General features: G+C 39.5%; 1 protein-coding gene across 3 annotated transcripts in view; it reads right to left on the bottom strand.

Moving 5' to 3' along the window:
- Nucleotides 1–19,433, bottom strand: part of LOC138736781 (histone deacetylase 2-like) — a 59,349-nt gene extending 39,916 nt beyond the window's left edge. Inside the window, exons 1-6 of one of the 3 annotated variants that reach the window (XM_069886823.1) lie at nucleotides 7,470–7,689; nucleotides 7,254–7,299; nucleotides 1,478–1,590; nucleotides 1,259–1,376; nucleotides 475–549; nucleotides 201–339 (exon numbers count right to left, since the gene is read on the bottom strand). In XM_069886823.1, the coding sequence (XP_069742924.1) occupies nucleotides 201–339; nucleotides 475–549; nucleotides 1,259–1,376; nucleotides 1,478–1,552 (407 nt within the window). In that variant the 5' untranslated portion in view covers nucleotides 1,553–1,590; nucleotides 7,254–7,299; nucleotides 7,470–7,689. Of the gene's footprint in view, nucleotides 1–200; nucleotides 340–474; nucleotides 550–1,258; nucleotides 1,377–1,477; nucleotides 1,591–1,931; nucleotides 2,015–7,253; nucleotides 7,300–7,469; nucleotides 7,690–19,361 lie in introns of those variants that run through there. The other 2 variants (XM_069886821.1, XM_069886822.1) reach the window with 2 other exon arrangements.
- Nucleotides 19,434–21,018: the final 1,585 nt, after the last annotated feature.

Raw genomic sequence — 21,018 nt, 5'->3', positions numbered from 1 at the left:
TAATGTCAGTACTTACCAGCTTTAAAAGTTTAAAATATTGAACAGGTGCATCCTTGACAAAATTTACAATAAAGTCAATTTAGCAATGTTATTGTATTGAAAACTGTACTGAATACTTGTAGCTGGATTATACTGCATTTATAGTTTAAGCCAAATAAAGTTAGTGTTGCTCTCAAAAAGTTAGTAACTAATTTACTTACTTCAGTAATTCAAGGATGGCAAGAACAATATCATTGACGTAACAAAAACCTGATGCTTCAGATTTCTTGGCATGATGAAGGCCTCCAGCCCAGTTGATTGCAATGTCAGTCTGTTGCCTATTGAGTTTTACTGCTGCAGCTATGTAAAATAGGAAAATTAAAATTTCTTTGACATTGTAGAAATTGTACTTGCAATAAAATTTGAAAAAGTTAATTAAATATGATGGAAATTTTCAATGCTAAAGATCATCCTAGAAACTTTTCAAAATCTCACCGACTGAACCTCCCGTTGATAACTGACAAAATTCAAACATTCCGTCAAATACAGGACAATCTTCTCCAACGTTAACTACAGAAATAAAAAAAAAATGATCGGCAATACAAAAACATTGAAATTATTAATAACATTTGAAGTTTTGTTCCTTTTTATTAAAAAAATGCAGAAGACAGAACAAAACTATCAATACAAAATCAATGGTGATACCTTTGGTACTCTGAGTTTATCATAAATGTAAATACTAATACCATTTCATCTCAGCAAAAGTTCAACTGATATTGCTTTGAAATCAGAAGATTGAAGGTGTAAATGATTTTGAGTAATAGATGTTTGCAATACTGAGGCACTAACTTTTGGGTGGCATCTTAAATTGAATCCTCCTCTGATGTTGAATTAATTTACTGCAAAGAATTTTGAGAAAAGTTATAATCCCTTTGCTCTACTCCATTTCTTTGTATAACAGCACAAGTTTATATTTCTATTTCCCATACCATGATTCCTTATGGAATCAGAGAAAAAAATAGCAATTATTTTTCTTACCAACTAGAAATAGAATTACACAGTGATTTAAATTATGCAACTGTAAGAGGGAAGGAGCTGCAGAAAGAAACGACAGGACAAATTTGAACTTTTCTCACAAATACGAGGTGATAAGTGAAATTTTGGAAGGAAAATCATGAAGACCTTGGAGTGGGATTATATAGCTGTGAATCTTTCAAAAGTCTCCTCCATAGTTAATCATAAAATGGTATTTTACAAAGAATTTAAATTGTAATCTTACATCTTTGCATCTGTTTGCTGTATTCAGACATGTTATCTGGTTGTATTGACCGCAGAAATTTGATGTAGTCATCGCTATGGTACTTTGTCATTTCTTCAGTTGTAGCCTTATGTGGTCGCTAGTGGAAAAAGCAAAAAGCATAAGCTGGTTGACTTCCTGTCGATTTTCCTTTACCCCTAAACTAATCAGGTTTAAAAAAATATACAAGTACCAACTTACATAAATTTCCATCTTTCGGTACAAACCATAATTCAGCAACAAATTGTGGGTCATACGGATTCGATGCGGTTTCATGGGGTGTCCCTGACCATAATAGTAATTTCCTATGTCACCTAGTAAAAATAAGAATGTTAAAAATATTCAATAGGAAAATTGCAATTATGGCAACCATTTAACTAGATTTTCATTATCTGAATCCTGACAAACAACTAATGCAAATATCAGTACTAAAGAGTCCAGTTTATTTATTATTACAAATATTTATCAACAATATAATATCAAGAGAAGTTCACAGGTGTTGCATTTCACAAAATGTGAATATTATGTATGGGGAAAAAAGAAACTTATGGGTGCCTTTGGCAATGCCAAGAAGGATGAAAAAACAGTCAAACTATTATGAGGCTTAAATAACATTGTTGGTGACAAAGTTTAATAATTAGATAATGAAGCTTACAGTCCTCTTTGTGAATCTAAGCCAGAAGAGATCATACTGAATGATCAAAAAGGTTCATTTTTCATTTCACATTTACAGCTTCATAATTGGACATAAAATAAAATGAATAATGTCCTCATTGTCAAACCATTCTACATTCTAAATAGCATTTTCACATCAAAGGGAATCAGAACCATCATTTGCATACTGTTTCAAAACATTTGGGGCTCAACAAAACAATCACTGTCATTCATCCTTGACTAACTCTCGCTTCATGGTACTTAAAGTTGGGTTTCATTACACTTTTGACAGAATCAGAATTTATTGTCATGAACAAGTCACAAAATTTGGTGTTTTGTGGTAACATCAAAGTGCAAACATTCATATTATAAACCATCTTACAACAATAAATAATTAAAAAAAAGTAGTGCATGAAAAGAAAGGCAGTGTCTTTGGTTCACTGACTTTTCAGGAATCTGATGGCAGTGGGGAAGCAACTGTTCTTGTGCTGTTGAGTGCTCACCTTTAGGCTCCTGTACCTTTTCCCCCTATGTTAGCAGTGTGAAGAAGGCATGGTGGGGGGGGTCTTTGAAGATAGAGGCTGCTTTTTTAAGACACTGCCTCATGTAGATGTCCTCGATGGAGTGAAGTCTAATGCCTGTCAAGTTAACAACCCTCTGGGGATTTTTTCTTGTCCTGAGATTGGAGGCCTCCATAGCAGACATTGATGGAACCAGCCAGAATGGTCTCCATAGTACACTTGGAGAAGTTTATAGAGTCCTCAGTGACATACCAAATCTCCTCAAACACCTCAAAAAGTATAGTCGTTAGCAACACTTCTTTGTGAAGGAGGCTCCAAAACAGATCCTCAAGAGATGTTAACACCCAGGAATTTGAAGTTCTTGACCTTCTCCACTACTGAGCCCTCGATTAGGACTGGGAAGTGTTCCCCTGACTTCCTCCTGAAGTCCACTATCATTTCCTTGGCTTTGCTAATGTTGAGCGCAAGGTTGTTGGTGTGATACCACTCAAAGAGCTGATCTATCTTATGCTCTCATTGCTGCTTCTGATTCTGCCAACAACTATGGTGTTATTGGCAAATTTGTAGATAGCATTGGAATTGTGCCTGGCCATACAGTCATGGGTGTATAATGAGTGTGAATGTGTTGATAATCAGTGCAGAGGAGACATTATTTCCAATTCATACTAATTATGGTCTTCCGTTGAGAAGGTCAAGGATCCAGTTGCAGATGGGGGTTCAGAGGCCATGAGTTTGTAGCTTCTTGACCAGCACTGAGGGAATAATGGTATTGAAGGCTGAAATGTAATCAATGAAGAGCAGCCATATCTATGAATTACTGTTTTTGAGGTGATCAGAGCTAAGTGGAGAGCCAGCGATATTGCATCTGCTGTGGAGCGATTGTGACGACAAGCAAATTGCAGTGGGTCCAGATCTTTGATTAAGTACATGTTAATTCTGGCCATGACCAACTTCTCAAAGCATTTCATTACAGTAGAAGTTAGTACAACTGGGTGATAATTATTGAGGCAGCTCGTACTACTTCTTGAGCACGGAATGGTTGATGCCCTTTTGAAGGCAAACCACAAAATACATGATGATAATTTGACTTTAAATATAATGTATGAATGTTTTATCAACTTTATCTTTTTGCCCTCTCTGTATTGTTTTTGTTCCAGTTACTAACAAAACAGGATGGAGGATACCAGTCTTTTCCAAGAACAACACAATGGGAAAATTTATCTTGAGAATAAAATTCACCTGTAGAATCTGGCAGACTGAAAACTACAGAATCGACATCCAGATCGCAATGGACTGCACCAAGGAAGGCCAAAGTATAATAGATCTCTGAGACACCCAACATTTGGTTGTCATGGGTTCTACTCAATTCTGATTCAAGATTCTATAATTTCTCCCTATCCTCTCAAAAGTCATTAAATGAAACATCATCCACCATTACCAAGTACATTATTCATTCACAATGGTTTAACCAATTTTTTATCTTTCCATACATGTCTCTTTTGCCATATCTACCCAATTATCTTAATCAACGCAAGAGAAGGTTAATTATAATGGCATTAGGTAAGAGCTTGCAAAGCTTTCAGGTAAAGGGACACCTGGTAAGTGGGAGGTCTTTAAAAGAGAGATAGGAAGAGTTCAGGGACAGCAATTTTTTTTTGTTTTAGAGTGAAGGGAAAGGCAGGCAGAGAAATTAAAGGTCTAAGCAGGAAAAAAAAGAGACATATGTGAATAGCAAACCGTTCAAATCAAAAGAATCCATTTGCGTTACCATCAAGAAAGCACACCAAGGTCTCACACAAAATTTGGCATGATCCATAGGTCTCTTAACAACTTTGAGTAATGAGAATTTATTGTGACACACACTACACACAATGTTCAGATGCACCAACATTCTAACTTGCTGCAGCCAAACAGGTATTCAAGGAACCGCAATGGTATACACTAAATCAGCCATTCTCCCCTCCTCCCCACCGGTAAAAGCCCTTTTTTTCCTTCCTTTCACTTAACAAATGTTTTTTTATGTAGTTGGAAAAAGGATGGCGGGGGGGGGGGGCATAGCCAAAAAAAAAAGGCTCCATTAAACTACCATAATATACCAAGACAGAAAAATAGATGTTAAATTCAAGAGTTGATAAGTTGTAGATAGAGCAAGAAGAAAAAAAAAGTGAAATTTCAATAGGCCAAACAATTTTTTTTGGTGGCCACAGACTAGTTCATGGTTAGACAAGCTAATTCGAGACCACTAAAGGAATGCACGTATGGGGAGGTTCAAGAATCTGGGAGCTGTTGGATAAGAACTGTTCTTGGTCTTCAGGCTTCTGTGCCTTCTGCCTGAGACAGCAGTGAGAAGAGGTTGCGACCAGGGTGATGGGGGGTACATTATTGCGTCACCTGCGTTCTTGAGCAGCATCTTACATAGATGTCCTCAATGGATGGGAGCTAGTGCTCATGATTGACTTTGCCAAGTTTTCCACTTTTTATGCTCCTGAGTACTAGAGTTACTAATCTGACTGTGATGCAACCAGCCAGTACATTTTCCACAGTACACCTGTAGACTTTTCATTGAGTTTTCAATAACATGCCAAATCTCCTCAGATTTCTCAAAAGAAAGGCATTGGTGTACCTTCTTCGCAGTTACTTCAATGTGCTGGCTTCGGGCAAGGTCCTCCAATAAGATGCATGACAGAAATTCTGTATGGATGTATCACAAATTGGTACAGAAGTTGCTCTGCTCAAGACCAGAGGAAAATGCAGGTAAATACAGCTTAGGCAATCACGCAAACCAACCTACCTTCCATCAACTATGCCTATACCCTTTGCTCCATTGGGAGAGCTGCTAAAATATTAAAGGACATCACAATCCTGGCTCTACGCCCTCCCCCCCCCCCCCACCCCACCCTTCACAGAAAAAAATCTCGAGATTGAAACTCTGGGTTCAAGGACAATTTATTTCAAGGTTCCTTTGTTATTACATACTACAAAAATTGTGTTCACTTTTGTTTGCCTATAAAAACAGAAATGGGTACCACTAGTCCAGCAGCCCTAGCAAGAGAATGAGAAGCAAAATAGATTCCCTAGAAATATCAATGTCTACAGATCTCGCCACCTCCTCCGATGCCATTGCCTCCTGTGCTTCCGTAAACTCTGTAGCCACACAGTTTCCTCTTTGTTCTAGTATTGAACCCAAACTCCAGGCATTCAAGTCACCCTTCGATTTGGAAGCTATCAGCACCTCAAACCTTTCAGGAACCCTGGTCACCTCCGCACCCTTACAAATTTCAGTCCTGATGCATGGTTTCCAGCAGTCCTGAGCCGGGTTTGAGTTCTTCGGCTGCTGCACCACTCACTCATCCACTGCAGTAGTGTCCTAGCCTGTAGATCTTCTCCCAAGCATTTTCTTCTCAGTAGGGTCGTGTTCTCCCTCTCAGGAACCCTACCCTGCACTAATTCACTGCTCCCACAGAGCCTGCAAGCCTTATGGTCTGAGATGGGTTTAGGATAGGACCTCTGTTGTTCTCTGATGTTCCAATGATCCGATTGATATCAGACTTTTGAATGGATCTCACGTTGGCAAAAATTGCTGTCCTTGCGCTAACTTTTTTTTGTTGTTCCCTTCACTGCAATTTTTTATTTTTCTCTATATCTTGCAATGTTTGACTACTGTAACATTACTCCATGCACTGTTGTCAGATATATTTGTTTTATATTTTGAATATTATTACACTACCTGCTGTATCAATCACACAGAACACAAAGCTCTTAACTATATTTTCGTACATGTGTCAATAAAGCAATTCAATTGAAATTAAATTTGAATTCTTTGACCAGCATAGAGAGAATGTAGATGTTCATTAAAAAGGGAAATTAGGAGGGCAAATGGAAGGATGAAATGGCTTTGACACATGTCTGAAGAGAATAGCAGATGAAACTTTGCACTCTGGTAGGTTAAACCAGGGCAGCACCACAGTGAATGGTTGGGCTTTGGACAGTTTAACAGAATAGAGAGACTCGGGGGTTCAGATACAGAGACCCATGAAATTGACAAAGACAAGGTGGTTGAGAAAGCATCTGACATGCCTGAAGTTCAAATTTAAGTTTATTATCATCCAGTGATACAAGTACAACCCAATGAAACAGAGTTCTCCGGTCCTCAGTGCAAAAACATGCAAAAATACAGAACACATACAAATTATATATATCCAGTATGCAGTGCATACCTGCACTGGTGAGCTTGAATTATAAGGAGTAGATGGATCAACTGGGACTTTTCTCCCTGGAGCATCGGAAGCTAAGGGTGGACCTTGTAAAGCTTTTCAAAATCATGAGGGGATTTAGGCTAAATAGTCATAGACTTTTTACCAGCATAGAGGAATCTAAAACTAGAGTCTAGACTTAAGGTAAGAGGGGAAAGATCTAAAAGGGACCCAAGGGACATCTTCTTCACACACAAGGTGGTGTAAATATGGAATTAGCTGCTCAATGAAGTGGTAGAGGCAGGGAGACATTTGACAGATAAATGGAGAAGAAGGGCTTAGAGGGATATGAGCCGAATGCAGGAAGTGGATGGAATTGACAAGTTAGACTGAAAGGTGTGCTTCCGTGTTATAGAACTCTTCAATTCCAACATGCCAATAATTAATTTTGCAATGTCTATTCTACATGTCATAGGGAAACCTTCCATAATACAAATAAGATAACCTCCTTGGATCCACAATTTATCATAGCTCCACTTCCTTTCAGTCTTTAGTTTCCAAAGATCACTTCCACTTCACTTTCAATTAAAAAAAAATTATTTGACTCACCCACAACCTACTGAATGCTGAGTAACAAGAAGATTATGCGAGCAGTCTAAAAGGTAACACATATACAAATCTTGAGTAATTTATTTTGGCATGACATTTATCTCTTGATTATCTAGAAATATATTAACCCAAACGTTTCAGTGAAAGATTATAATGTACAAATGCCATTAATCAAGAGATATCCCTTCATTTCAACACATTTTACACATATAGCACCTTAAAATCCATCTTCCACACCCATATCAAATTTAGTAGCAATCTCTCATATTTATGACTCTGGTTCATCACAACACAAGTGTGTTACTGTGTGTACATTACTGTGGTGCGTGCACGTGCAGAACAGTGCACCACCATCCCAAAGTCTGCTAAATCTTCCTGAAGGTCTTTTGCAGTCATACGGGGGGTTTTGATTTTCCTTTCTAGCAATCCTACAAGCAGCTCACTCAGAAAGTTTTCTTGGTCTTCAAGGCCTCAACTTGACCTCCATTGTTCCTGTTTACTGCAATTTCATAATTACATTATGAACTGGTCTGCCTAATTTGCATTTGTTTAGATATTTTCAAATTAAACGTATTTTTAGTGCTGAATTACCTAATTTTTCTCCTGCTCTATCAGTTGGATATGGTTGATACTTTTTTTGTTTGTTTAAGTCCCTCTGAAGTGTTTAATAGCAATCGTATATGATGTTATTAAAACTGCAACCAGTCTCAATTGAAAAATTTAAAAGGGCACGAGAGCAGGAGCTCCAAATCTTTACCTGGAGAGATATGGGAAAAGATTCTCAAACTAATTAATGTCATTAATGTGTGCTAGACACTCCCTTATTCAATTTAAGGTAGTACATAGGGTGCACGTCCAAGGACAAGCTTGTCTATATTTTTCCTAATTTTAATCCAATCTGTGAAAGGTGTAATTCGCAAGTGGGTTCATTGACCCATATGTTTTGGTCCTGACCAGGTCTGGAAGAATATTGGAAAGATGTCTTTGGCAGTCTTTCAGCAATCCTTGCAATTGATTTACAACTAAATCCCTTAGCTGCTCTTTTTGGAGTTTTAGAAGCAGTTGTAGGTTGTTGTCTGGCTTCTGCTAGATTTACCAACTATGATAGATAGGAGAGCAATTCTTCTTAAATGGAAAGACCCCACTTTGCTGACTATAGTTCAATGGTTTTCTCAAACCATGGCTTGTTCGAACTTGGAGAAAATTAGAAGTGCTATATTTGATCCCTCTGTTAAATTTGAAGAAACTTGGTGTCCATTCATACAATATGTTCGTATGATATAATTTCTAATGTTTTCTTTGATTTATTGTCCCTTCCTGATACCACTAAGTTTCACCAGGCTTCTTATATTTGATGAATGCTGATCCAAGGCTTTCCAGTTTTTTTTTGTTTTCTCTTCTTCATTACATTAAGTACAAGGGGTTTTACTATAACGTGAATGTTCTCTTTGATTATGGGGAGATGAAGATACTATTATTATCTACTAACTGTTGTATATTTTAGTCTTTTTAATTGTGTATCATTCTCTCCACCCATTGTTTATTGTATATTAAAATCAATAAAAAGATTGAAAAAGAAAGAACCATCGTAACTTTGAACAATTGTTAAGTTGTCGTAACTTTGAACAATTGTTAAGTTGGACCATTGTAAGTCAGGGACTATCTGTATTTTCATTAACCACAGAACACACCTTTTCCAGATTCACACAGCCTAGTAAACATGCAAAAAATTTAAAAAAAGAAAAATTAAATATATTTGATTCCTCCCTCACCCATACCATCAAATTGCAAAAGCTTATTTTTTGAGCTTAGAATGGTCAAATAGCTTTCACATTTAAATTTACTTGAACTAAATAAATTAGAGAGTGCATGGACTGGAGAAAACAAAATCAATAAACAATCATATTGAAAAGAGTGAACCATAATAGTGTTACATTGAAGTATTGTTCCTTTGAAATTGTGATATACTGTATTAGCACCATTTCATTCAGCTACTATATCAGAATAATAAATCTGAGCAACAGCCAAAATACATAATGTTCACTGTACAGCACATCTAATTACATTGATTTAGTTCTGCTTGTGAAATGCAATGATGTGCTTGTATTTCAAATAAAATTCAGATCTCCATGACAAACTGCATCTGTATCCAAACAGATTAAATTCTGGCAAAGTGTCAAAATTTGTTTTGCTGGGAGCCACTTTATACTGTAATGTTGCTTGGCACAAAGAGATACAAAATGGAAAAAGAGCTTTATTTCTTTTCTATTGCTTTGATTGACAAGGAGCAAGTGGGAAGTGTCTAGTATCAAAGTAAATACTCCTGCTGTTTTGGCATTTTTATTGATGAATATAAATGTACCTCAGAAAAAAATGAATTTGAGCCAGTAAAGCTAAAGAGAACAATGATTAGATTTATTTAAAAGGTGAAACACAGGAATCTATTGACACCGTGGTTAAGTGAAAAAAAAAACACACAAATGCTGGAGAAACTCAGCAGGTCAAACAATGCCTTGATCTAGCAAAGGTAAAGATACATCACAAACATTTCGGGCTTGAGCCCTTCATCAAGGTGTGGGGGAACATAAGAGGTGTCTGGACAAAAGTGGGAAGGGGGTGTGGTGAGGGTGGGAGATGATAGGTTGGATGGGGGGGGGGAGTGGGGTGGGGGAGGAATTCAGGCAAGGTGGAGAAAGGAACTGGAATAACTAGTTAAGGGAAGGGTGAGGGGAGAAAAGACAAGCTGATTAGCGGAATGCAGTGAACTCAATGTTTATGCCCTGGGGTTGGAGAGTGCCCAGACAAAAAAATGAGTTATTCAAGTTCCTTTCCCTCTCCAGTTAGCCTAGACTCCTAACCCCTAAACCCCCCACCCCCCCCATCCCACTCCAATCAGCTCCCACACTCACCACCCCTCATTCCCCCTTTTGTTCGGATATCTCTCATGTTCCCCAACGTTGGTGATAAATCTTTACTTTGGCAAATATAAAGGCACTGTTTGACCTGTTGAGTTTCTCCAGCATTTGTGTGTTTTTTTCCCCAGTTTATTTAAAAGCTTATTTGCCATATACAGAAATATAATTTCAATTACAGATCAAATACATATTTCTGAAGCCCCTTTTCCGCTGGCACCTTGTCCCAGGAATTAACCAGTTAAGGGTCCAGTGGAAAAGAAAAACAATCAGCACGCCGGCATCAAAAGATGTCAAATCATGCCAGGTACTGACGGTCTCTACCCCATGTCATATCCCCAGCATCTGACGCCAGCGTGCTGATTAAACCAGTGGAAAAGGACTACTTCCATCTATTCCATTCGAAGGTAGACTCTCCAATCCCCAGGGGTGAGATGTGCTTGTGAAAAAGTAGTCAGTGTTAAAAGAGGAGGCCCAGTGGAAACAGCATAACTTCCTATCCCAGGATACTGCACAGCCAATTAACTGGGATGCCAGTGGAAAAAGGGCTAATACTTCTTCAGCCATTTGGTCAAAAGCTGAAACATTATTATGAACATTATTATAAGCACCTCCATTAATATTTGATTGAGAACCCTAAAACAACTTCCATTTAAGTATATTTATTACAATGAACTTCAATCTTTTTATTACACAATTAGAAGGATGTAATTAAATTGATAGAATTGGTGCTTCTTGAATAGATTGGTAATGAATACCAATTGGTAATTGGTATTTGTAATGAATGTTTTACATTAAAGACAATAAGGCAATCTAATTAAACAGATGGTAATACTTTATGCAATAAACCAGAACTGCCCACAATATTCTAAGTGTGGCCTCAGCAGTGACTTGAATAACTTCAACTTCTATACTCAATACTTTCATTTATAAAGACTAAGATGACAAAAGCTTTCTTGACAACCCAGTCCACATGCGACGCCACTTTCAGGAAACAGTGTATATGTATTCCCAGATCCCTTTGCTCCTCCACACTCCTCAATGGCCGACCATTTACTGTATATGTCCTATCCTGATTCGCTCCTCCAAAGTGCAACACCTCACATTTATCTGCATTAAATTCCATTAGCCATTTAGTGGCTCAATTTCCCAGCTGGCCGGCATGGCCTGTTTCCGCTCTGTAAATGGTTATAAAAGGAAAATAATATACTTTGAATGGCATATATACGGATGAGTAGTTTGAAACACAGAAAAACATCAGTGTACGTGTAGCATATTTACTTATTCACTGAATTCAAGGTAAAATCTCAGAAGACAACAATCTATGGATGTGTGAAAAACAAAAAAAGATAACAGCTAATAAAAAATATTAAACAGTTATTATTTGCAACAGAATTCCACTTTAAAATACAAACACTGAATAATACCAAGGAAATCTCAATTCCTCAAATTATAACAATTAGGGTTTGGGAAAAGAGGTGGACTTCTACAAGCATTTTTAATATTTTACACCCATTTCCTGTAACTCATTTACCTATTTATGCATATGGAATTCTCATGCAACTGGCAACTATTCCTATATTTCTACAAATATCTTGCAAAATTTTACATAATTATTGCTTTTTGCACGCAATTCTATACACTTGATAAACCCTCCCCATTTCCCACAGATGCCGGATAGCTGAGAGTTTACCACAGGCAAACAAGACTGCAGATGCTTGAAAACTGGGGCAATGCACAAAATGTGGGAGGAGCTTAGTGGGTCAGGCAGCATCCATGGAAGGCAATGGATGGCTAATGTTTCAACCTGATTTGGGAGCAGTTTGACCATTCAGCCCTATTGAGTCTGACCCACCATTCAAATCATAAGAAATAGGAGCAGGAATAGGCCACCCAGCCCATCAATGAGATCATGGCTGATTTGATGATAGGCTCATTTCCACCTAGTTGCCTTTTCCCCATATCCCTGAATTCCCTAATATATAAAAATCTATCCAACCTGGTTTTAAATATATTTACTGAGGTAGCCTCCACTCCTTCAATGGAAGGACCCACTCCATGAGCAGCCCACAGCAACAGAGAGCAGGCAGTGGGCTGTCGGGAGAGAGTGGGCCAGTGGTATTGTTATTAATTTTTTTTTCCTGTTGTCCAAGTTTCAAATGCTTACAGGTAAATAAACTAAAGGAAATACTGTAGAAACACATCCTTTCCCATTATGGTGCCAGAATGCCGGATTGCCCTTTTTATACTGACAGCGTTCCAGCACTGTTACTACCTCTGTTGCCAGTTAAAAAATAAACCCGGGACTGGAATGACACCTCCATTCCGTGTCAGTGCTTTTTACACAGCAGGAACAGTGCAAGAAAAACTGCAAATATCCCGGAACAAAGTGACTGTATAAAAAGCATGAGACTCATTTAAGGACTCTTACTTTGCTCATTATTTGCTACAGAATATTTACTTTCTATATTGCAGTTTGTTCACATTTCTCTTTTGTAAACACATCTTTTCTTGAGTAGTTTTTTTTTCCCATTACCGTTAACAATACTAATTCTCAGAATTTCTACTTATGAGCCCAGATGATATCAAAACACAGCAGCAATAGATATTCACCAACACAAATGGTTACTTAAACAAAAGTTGCTTTTAATTATCTTTAAACATGAAAGGAGAATCACACTTTAACTTCTCACTATTAACTTAACTAACCTAATTTAACCCCCTTCTAATTCTAAGCACACGTGCATGTAACGTGTGTGTAAGTTCAAAAAAGTTCTTTGATTCACAATTCAATCTCACTTCTCATTCCTCCAAGTTTACTGGTTGCAGGCAATTCTTATTCAGCGCAAAGAATTTAACATTTATGAAGTTCACCAGACTTGGTGCTTGAAAGGTAAATGGTTACTGCTCAGGAAGGTTCTTGTTGGTTTTCAGAGAGAGATTTGTTGTTTCAGGACACAACAACTGATTCCTTTTTTAATCAGCCACTTCAAGGTCTTGCTGACGAATCTTGCCCCCTCAGGGTTCTCCAGATGATAACCTCTTTCTTTCAAGTCACCACAGAGTTCCTTTTTGCTTCTCTTATTTCAAGTGAAACATTAGGCAGCCAGTCCTCTCCTTTCTGGGCTTTGACCAGGCTGAACTAAGCAGTCACAACCAGTCTTCCAAATGGGGTTTTCCACAAGCTTGCCAGCTTGTCCTGTTCCAGTCTCAGCTGCTGCTGCTGACTGTAACCTTGCAAAATCACATGACACTCTGAGAACAGCAAGTTCCACTCCAGACAGCCTGCGGCTCCGACGTTCTTTCATCTGTTGCCTTTTTGTAAACAACAGTCCATTAGTGAAGTCTTTTGGGCACACTCCAAAGCTTTAGCAAAGGCTCTTGGCACCGATCTGTCTAGCATGAGCAGAGCTCCAGTATTTTAAATAAGATCTGTTTTAAAGTGTTTGTATGTGACCTACACTAAAAAAATCTGCTGCAATTTATCTCCAAAAATATATCTATATATAATCAATACAAACACAACGTAATCTTTCACAGTATTTATGGTCAATAACATGTCACGAAATTTGTTGTTTTGTGGTAGCAATCCAGGTACAAATAATGCTAAAAAAAATGTAAAAAAGAGAAAATGAAGTAGTGTCTGTGGTTCATTGTCCATTCAGAAATCTAATGGCAGAGGGGAAGAAGCTGTTTTTGTAACATTGGGCTCCTGTATCTCTTCCTGATCGTAGCAGAATGAAGAAGGCATGGCCTGGGTGGTAATGGTCCTTGAGGTTAAAGGCAACTTTCTTAAAACATCATCACCTGGGCCACAAGAAAAAGAATCTCAGGGTTGTATGTAATGTGATATATGTATTCCGACAATAAATTTGAACTTTGACTTGACATTAAACTCCCAATAAAACTCATAGATTTTAAACCAAAGAAATAATAAAGCTACTTTGATCTTATCATCAACTACAGAAAGGTCATCAATGTTTCAGTCATGCTGTTAACACTGTGTGAATTTTTCCACTAATTTTCACTTGGAAAGAGTTTCTGCGTTGCTCAAGATTATATTCAATATTCCCTGTGAATGTACTGGCTTGCTCTATTTGCTCGGTTTTACTCAGACCCCAATGACGTGCCAGTAAGTTAAGCAGCTATTTTAAATTGCCCCAGAATGGATGGATGGATGGAAGAATCAGTGGGGAGCTGATAAAATATGAGGGGAAAACAAATAGCAGGGTGTAAGTGGGGAATGAAACTGAAAGGGATGCTAAGAGAGTTGACATCATCTCAATGAGCTGCATGAAGCACATCAGCTTCTGGGTAACCAACACTCAACACTCCAACTACAACACTCCAAGTGAACACTCAATAACAATCTGTACAGTTGCAACATGACATCTCTGCTCTTGTACTCAATGCCCTGACTGACAAACTAGGTCAAACACCTCTTCATCACCCTGCGCTTCCACTTTCATCACACAATGTACCTATCCCTGAAGTCTTTTATCCTTCAATGCTCTCCAGGTCTGTACCAGTAACTTTGATTTAACCTACTGCAGTGCAACAGCGTGCATTTGTTTTGAGCTAAATTTTATTTGCCATTGCTTGGTCCAGATTCTCAGTTCATTTGGATCCTGTCATAATCTTAGATAACCTTCTTCAGTGTCTACTATACCTCTATTTTTGGTGTATTCCACAAACTACACTGTCATCCAAGTCATTAATGCTGATGACAAATAATGGCCAAATACCAATCTCTGTGGCATACCATAGATCACAGGCCTCTCATCTATGTAACAACCCTCCACTACCACTCTTTGTCTCTTACCATCAAGCCAGTTCTCTATCCATTTGGTCAGCTCAGCCTGGACACCATGCAATCTGACCTGGCAGACTAGCCTACAATATGGGACCTGTTCAAAGTTTTACCAAGGGCCATGTAAACAATGTCTATCATATTGCCTTCATCAATCTTCCTGGTCATCTCTTCAAAAAAATGTTTCTGAAACACTATTTCCTATGCACAAAGCCATGCTGACTATCCAAAATCAACCCTTGCCTTTCCACATGTAAGGAGAACCTGTCTCTCAAAATATGATCCAGTGACTGGCACAAGAGAATGCATAAACATCTGAAGGGAAAGCTTTGCAAGGCATAGGGAAGAAACAGAAAATTGAGATTAGCTAAGCCTGTAGGAACTCCCAAGGGTTGAATGGCTGCATTGTGTTGAACTATTCTGTGATTTTATTAATGATTTTAATAATGACAGCAAGATATTATGAAACTGTGTCCATTTGGTGAGTTATCTGTGGAGTAAATTAAAGATGCAAAACATGGAGAATCAGACCAAAGTGACATCTCAGAGTGAGGGTCTGAACAAATTGATATTTTCAAAGCAACTAGAAAATTTGTAGCCTTCTATGGAGGAACAGCACATAAGAGAACATATTCAGTTTGGACAGTACGAGAGCTGGTCCATAGAAGTTTCAAGATAAAGGGATGACACCAAAATTAGAACCCTAGTAGACAGTGAAGAAAATTATTTCAGATTATGATAAGATTTTCATTAACTGCGTAAGTGGAAAAGGAAGATGCAATTTAACTAATTCTAGTGTAACATCATAGATATTGGAAAGTTAAATTACAGCAGGACACACACAGTGAATGGCAGTGCTCTCAGGTATGTAACAGAACTGAAAGAGGTTCAAGTGTATATATAGTGCCAGCACTAAAATGGCAGCACAGATGACAGGAAAGTGAAGGCAGCATAAAACATGCTTGCCCTTTGGAGCCAGGACATCAAGGTAGGGACATCATGTAACAGGTGTACAAGAATTTGGTGAGAATGCACATGGAGCATTGTGTGGAGTTTTTGTTACATACTTTAGGAAGAATGTGATTAAGTGTGAGAGACTGCAGAAATTATTCACAAGGATGCTGTTGGGACTGATGGATAAGTTATAGGAAGAGATGAATAAGCAGGGATTCTTTTTTCCCTGGAGTGGGAACAGAGGGTTGACTTTACAGAGGTTTATAAAATCATGCACATAGAAGGAAAATGGTCATAGTCTTTTCCCAAGGTGCAAAGTCTATAATAAGAGATTTAAAATGAGTGAGGTAAGATTTAAAGGAGATCAAAGGGGTAAGCTTATTAGAGGATGGTGGCAGAAAATTACAATGAGAAGACATTTTAACAGGTAGAAAAGGTTTTGAGGAACATGTGCTTTTTCTACTGAGGCTAAGTGAGATACAAATCAGAGGACTTGGATTAAGGGCAAAAGGAGAGAAGTTTAGGGGGAACATTAGAGGAAATTGCTGGTGGGAGAATGGAATGAATTGCCAGCTGAAGTGATGATTGTGCACTCAATTTTAACATTAAAAATAATTTGAACAAGTACATAGTTGGGAGGGATATGGATGAATATGGAATGACTGCAGGTCAATGAGACATGGCAAAATCATATTTGGCACAGACTGGAAGGGCTGAAGGCCTTGTTTTCTATGCTGTAATGCTCTATGGTGTGCAGGTAAATGACTAAACTCTTAGTCAACATGACAAGCATGAACAAGTTGGGGTAGTTTATGTCCCATCCAACTCTACAGCTTAATACCAAAATGGAAATATGTGAAAGGCAAATTGCCTACCATAAAGTGCCATTGTGAGGGCTTTTAAAGGGAATTTGGCAGAGATGACACTGTTGCAGAAGATGACTGCACAAGTTTTGTTCACAAAATTATTCAGAAGATACTGCATTGGGTTGTACAGATTGTTCAACACATTTGAGAGATGGCACAGCCAGTAATGACTTACTGTTCAGACAAAGACAATGTAATGAGCAGGGATTGGGCAGGGGGTGGACTCAAAGAAAATGACTTTGACTTACAAAAGCCAGCTAGGTAGATCTATATCCAAGATGAATGCAAGTCAATGAAAACAAAAGTAAAGATAGAAAGGCATGAAAAACAACCAAAATGGAAGCTTCAGTCATTTGTTTCAATGGAATTTAAATAATGTACAAAATTCAATTACCAAGTGCAATGCAGAATTGTGATAGTTAAGAGTTATTGGCCTCTTATTAATTTATAGAAAAAGTTGCACAAATTAGATATAGTTCAAGTTCAGATTTATTATCAGAGTATGGACATGAGCAGCATGGATGGTGTAATGGTTAGCACAACACTAGGCTCATCAGGTGGCTAGAATACCCCGATGCAAAGTCACATATTCTACCCCTATGTAGCTCTCAGAGTATCTACATGAAAGAGCAGGAGGCACCTCTGAGGCGCAGTTTCTAACCCTCCTCCGGGAGGGATAATCGCCGGAGCACTGAAGTCCACCTAGGCACCTGAACGCAGCCTCCTAAAAGCAGCTGTAAAGGGCCAGGCTGATGAAAATCAGCCATAGACCCAACTCCCGCACCTGACAGCCCCTATCCTCACGCCTGACAGTCCCTCTCCCCGCTGCCCCTGCTCCCCAGCGCGGGACTTTGGGGCAGGGGCAGCCCGCGCTGGCTGCCTCAATGTCCCGCACCAGTTGCCCCTGCCCCAAAATCCCACGCCTCCCTCCCCAGCCCTGACACCCCGCATCACCTGCCGCCCCTGCCTTGATGTCCCGTGCCGGTTGCCCCTGCTCCGACGTCCCAAAGGGACAGGAGCTGGACTGTGCTCCAAGGCGGCTCTCCTGCAGCTGTCCCTTTCAGGTGGACAGCACAGTGCTTTTTGGGCTGCCATTTGAACGACCATTCCACAGGTCTGCAAACGCTTCTGCAGGAGCATTCTTGTTGGAGAATCCACCTAAAAGCGGCTACTGTTACAGCCCCAGTGATCGGGACATGGGTTTGAATCCCACTCTGTAAAGAGTTTGAACATTCTTTTTGTGTCTACATGGGTTTTCTCTGGGGGCTCTTGTTTCCACCACCCTCTGAAACATACCAGGGGTTGTAGGTCAATTGGGTGCAATTGAGCAGCATGGGCCAAAAGGACCTGTTACTATGCTGTATGAAAAAAAATTACATTTAAGTAGCTTCACATACAACCCTGAGATTCTCCAAATTAGTGCAAATTAAGGAATTTATTAAGACATGCAAGTTAATTCTAACAAGTATTGTGCAAAATCAAGATCAGACATACCTGAAGGCTATCCTGTAAAGTGATCTTTTGGAATTACCTGGAGTGGCTACTACAGATATTGCATACAGTTTCGGAGTTAGGAGTTTGCAATTGAGAAGATAAAAACTCTGAGTTAATGCATATGTGGCTTTCCCAATTCCCGACCACAGAGGTGGTTGTCACTTAAACAATTAAGTTCATTCTGTTTAAACCGCAATGCAATTCACCAACTAATTTCTCCTGTAGCTTATTCTTCTCACATCCCAAACAATTCTACCAACCACTTGAACTCTAGCCCATTCACATTCGAACCAAAACAAAATCTATGAGCATGTATGTCTTTGGGTTGCAGAAGGAAACCAGGGCACTTGGAAGTAACAGAACTGGGCCCCATGGATAATGGAAAAGTTATGTAAACATTTGCGTGTGTCCCCATTTAAAAAAAGTTACATAAACTCTTATGAGATACGAGGTTACGCTTTCTTTAAGAACTGAGGATTCCACGTGCTACGAGTTTCAAAATAACTTTATTCATCACTTCTATTCGTTTGTAGTTAATTGTTTCCAATAAACGACTTTTGTTGGTATCTCTATAATTTACTTTGGTGAACATGATCAGATGCAACAGATTTAGGATATTGCATGACGTTGAAAAGTTATTTGTAAATGCAAGTTGTTTAAAATGCTCGTCAGAATAAACAATATATTTCACGGAATTGAATAAATCCGTGAACAGAAAATGCAGATTGACATTGGCTACTGGGGGTGTTTTAATTTGGTAGAGTTCCCTCGCCCCGAAGAAGGGGAAGAACATGAACAGATTCGACCGGTTCCACGAACCCCTCGTTCCAACTGGCCCGGGATGCAGCGCAAGCGGCGCATCGTCTCTGCCCCTGGTCAGTGCGGCCCGGCCGCAGCTGGAGACGACCCCAGACCCCCACTATCCGGCACCGGCTCAGCTCGGCGCTACTTCAGCACGTGTAAACCCCGACGGCGGGAGCGAACCCGCCAGCCCCGGGTCCCCACCCCGACCGCAGAACACCGACTGCTACTCCCTTCCCCCAGGTCCCCGACCCAGTGCAGTCGCTCTTACCGTCATAATAATAACAAACTTTCCTCCGGCCGCCAACCCCCGCAGCAAGCGCCATGACAGCCGAGCGAGAGGTCCGGCCCACCGGGAGATAGGGGAGCGCAGAGGGAGCTAACTATTAACCACCAACTCGACACAAATAGAGACGTCTCAGACACAAAGAATCGTTGTGAATATTGGAATTTACAAAATACAAGGATGCTCTCCTGGTGGTTTCGCGGCGAGAGGCGACGGGTGCCAGTTTAAAGATACTCTCCCCCCCCTCATTTCTTGGAAATGGAAGAGTCCTCATCCCCGGCCCGTCAATCAAACACACACAGAGGCGTGAAGACGTCATTACTCCAGACGGTGGGAAGAGGCTTGGGTTCTTGTTTTTCTGGAGTAGCTGAATGTATCAAGACATGAGGAGGTTAAATCATTTAGGGATCATTGCAAAAATGCCTTCGCCTGCCCCGAAAAAAAATGATGAGCAGATATGGTCTTAAACTGGTGATCAAAGCAAATGGGACTCACTCAGATTGAGTTTTGGTTATCAGATAGATTTCCCTTTTTGCAGATTATCCAAAAATGTAGTGCGAACGTGACTATGCAGGATGTAAAGAGGTAAAGACGATTGGAGAAACAAAAATGATAGATGCAAGATAACATGGAAGGATGTTGTTATACACTTTAGTGCACAAAATAATAACGTTTAAATATTACATATCAGGTAATGTTGACATCTAATGTGTTGCAGAATTATGTTGTAATTGATTGTTATGATAAAATTATATATAGTGGCCACTGGAATCGCAGTGGACATGATGAAATGACGACCCAAGGCATTTTTAGAACTGGCAGAAAGGTTTGTCTGTTTTTTAGGTTACCGACCTCTGTGATGGACTGTTGCAGTGGGGAAGACTTGTCCACATGAGCTGGTTTAAGCCTGTCAATAGTGAAAGACTGTGGCTTCCCTCCAATGTCCAAAATACAAGTCCATCTAGTTCCCCTTAGCACAAAGACATATTCACAGTTTTTGAGGTCTTCAGGCACAAAGGAAGAGTGTTCTCCATGTGAGGATGGTGGTATTTTCCTACGGTCTCTCTTAGCCTGCACAACATTTCCTTAGGATCATCGCTGGAGTTGGAATGGTAGGGGACAAACTCTCCAGGAACCACCAACAGTGCACCATGCACAAGCTCCACAGATGAAGCTTGGAGGTCTTCCTTTGGAGTTGTTCGAATGCCCAGTAATATCCAGGGCAGCTCATCAGCCCAGTTTGGGTCCTCTAACCAAGCTATCAAGGCTCACTTGAGATGTTGATGAAATATTTCCACCATTCCATTGGCCTGGGGATGATAGGCATTTCTATGATGAGTTGTTTTACTGAGCAAGCAAGATAAGGCCATCCACAGCGAGGAAGTAAATTGTGGTCCTCTATCTGAAGTAACATGCACCAACTAGTAAACCAAAACAAGATACCCAGGAAATGAGGAACACCCAAGCACAAATGTCTGCAGTCGCATCCACCATAGGCACAGCCTCGTGCCACCGCGTAAACCTGTCTATTACTGTAAAAAGATAATGGTATCTTCTTGAAAGAGGAATCGGACCAATAATGTCCACGTGGACATGAGCAAAATGACGAGTAACTGCCGGAAAGGACTGTAGTGGTGCCTTA

Source organism: Narcine bancroftii, chromosome 6 (assembly GCF_036971445.1).
Source record: "Narcine bancroftii isolate sNarBan1 chromosome 6, sNarBan1.hap1, whole genome shotgun sequence".
Taxonomy (NCBI): Eukaryota; Metazoa; Chordata; class Chondrichthyes; order Torpediniformes; family Narcinidae; genus Narcine; species Narcine bancroftii.
Note: the sequence above shows the minus strand (reverse complement) of the source record. Positions and strands in the feature narration are given on the sequence as shown.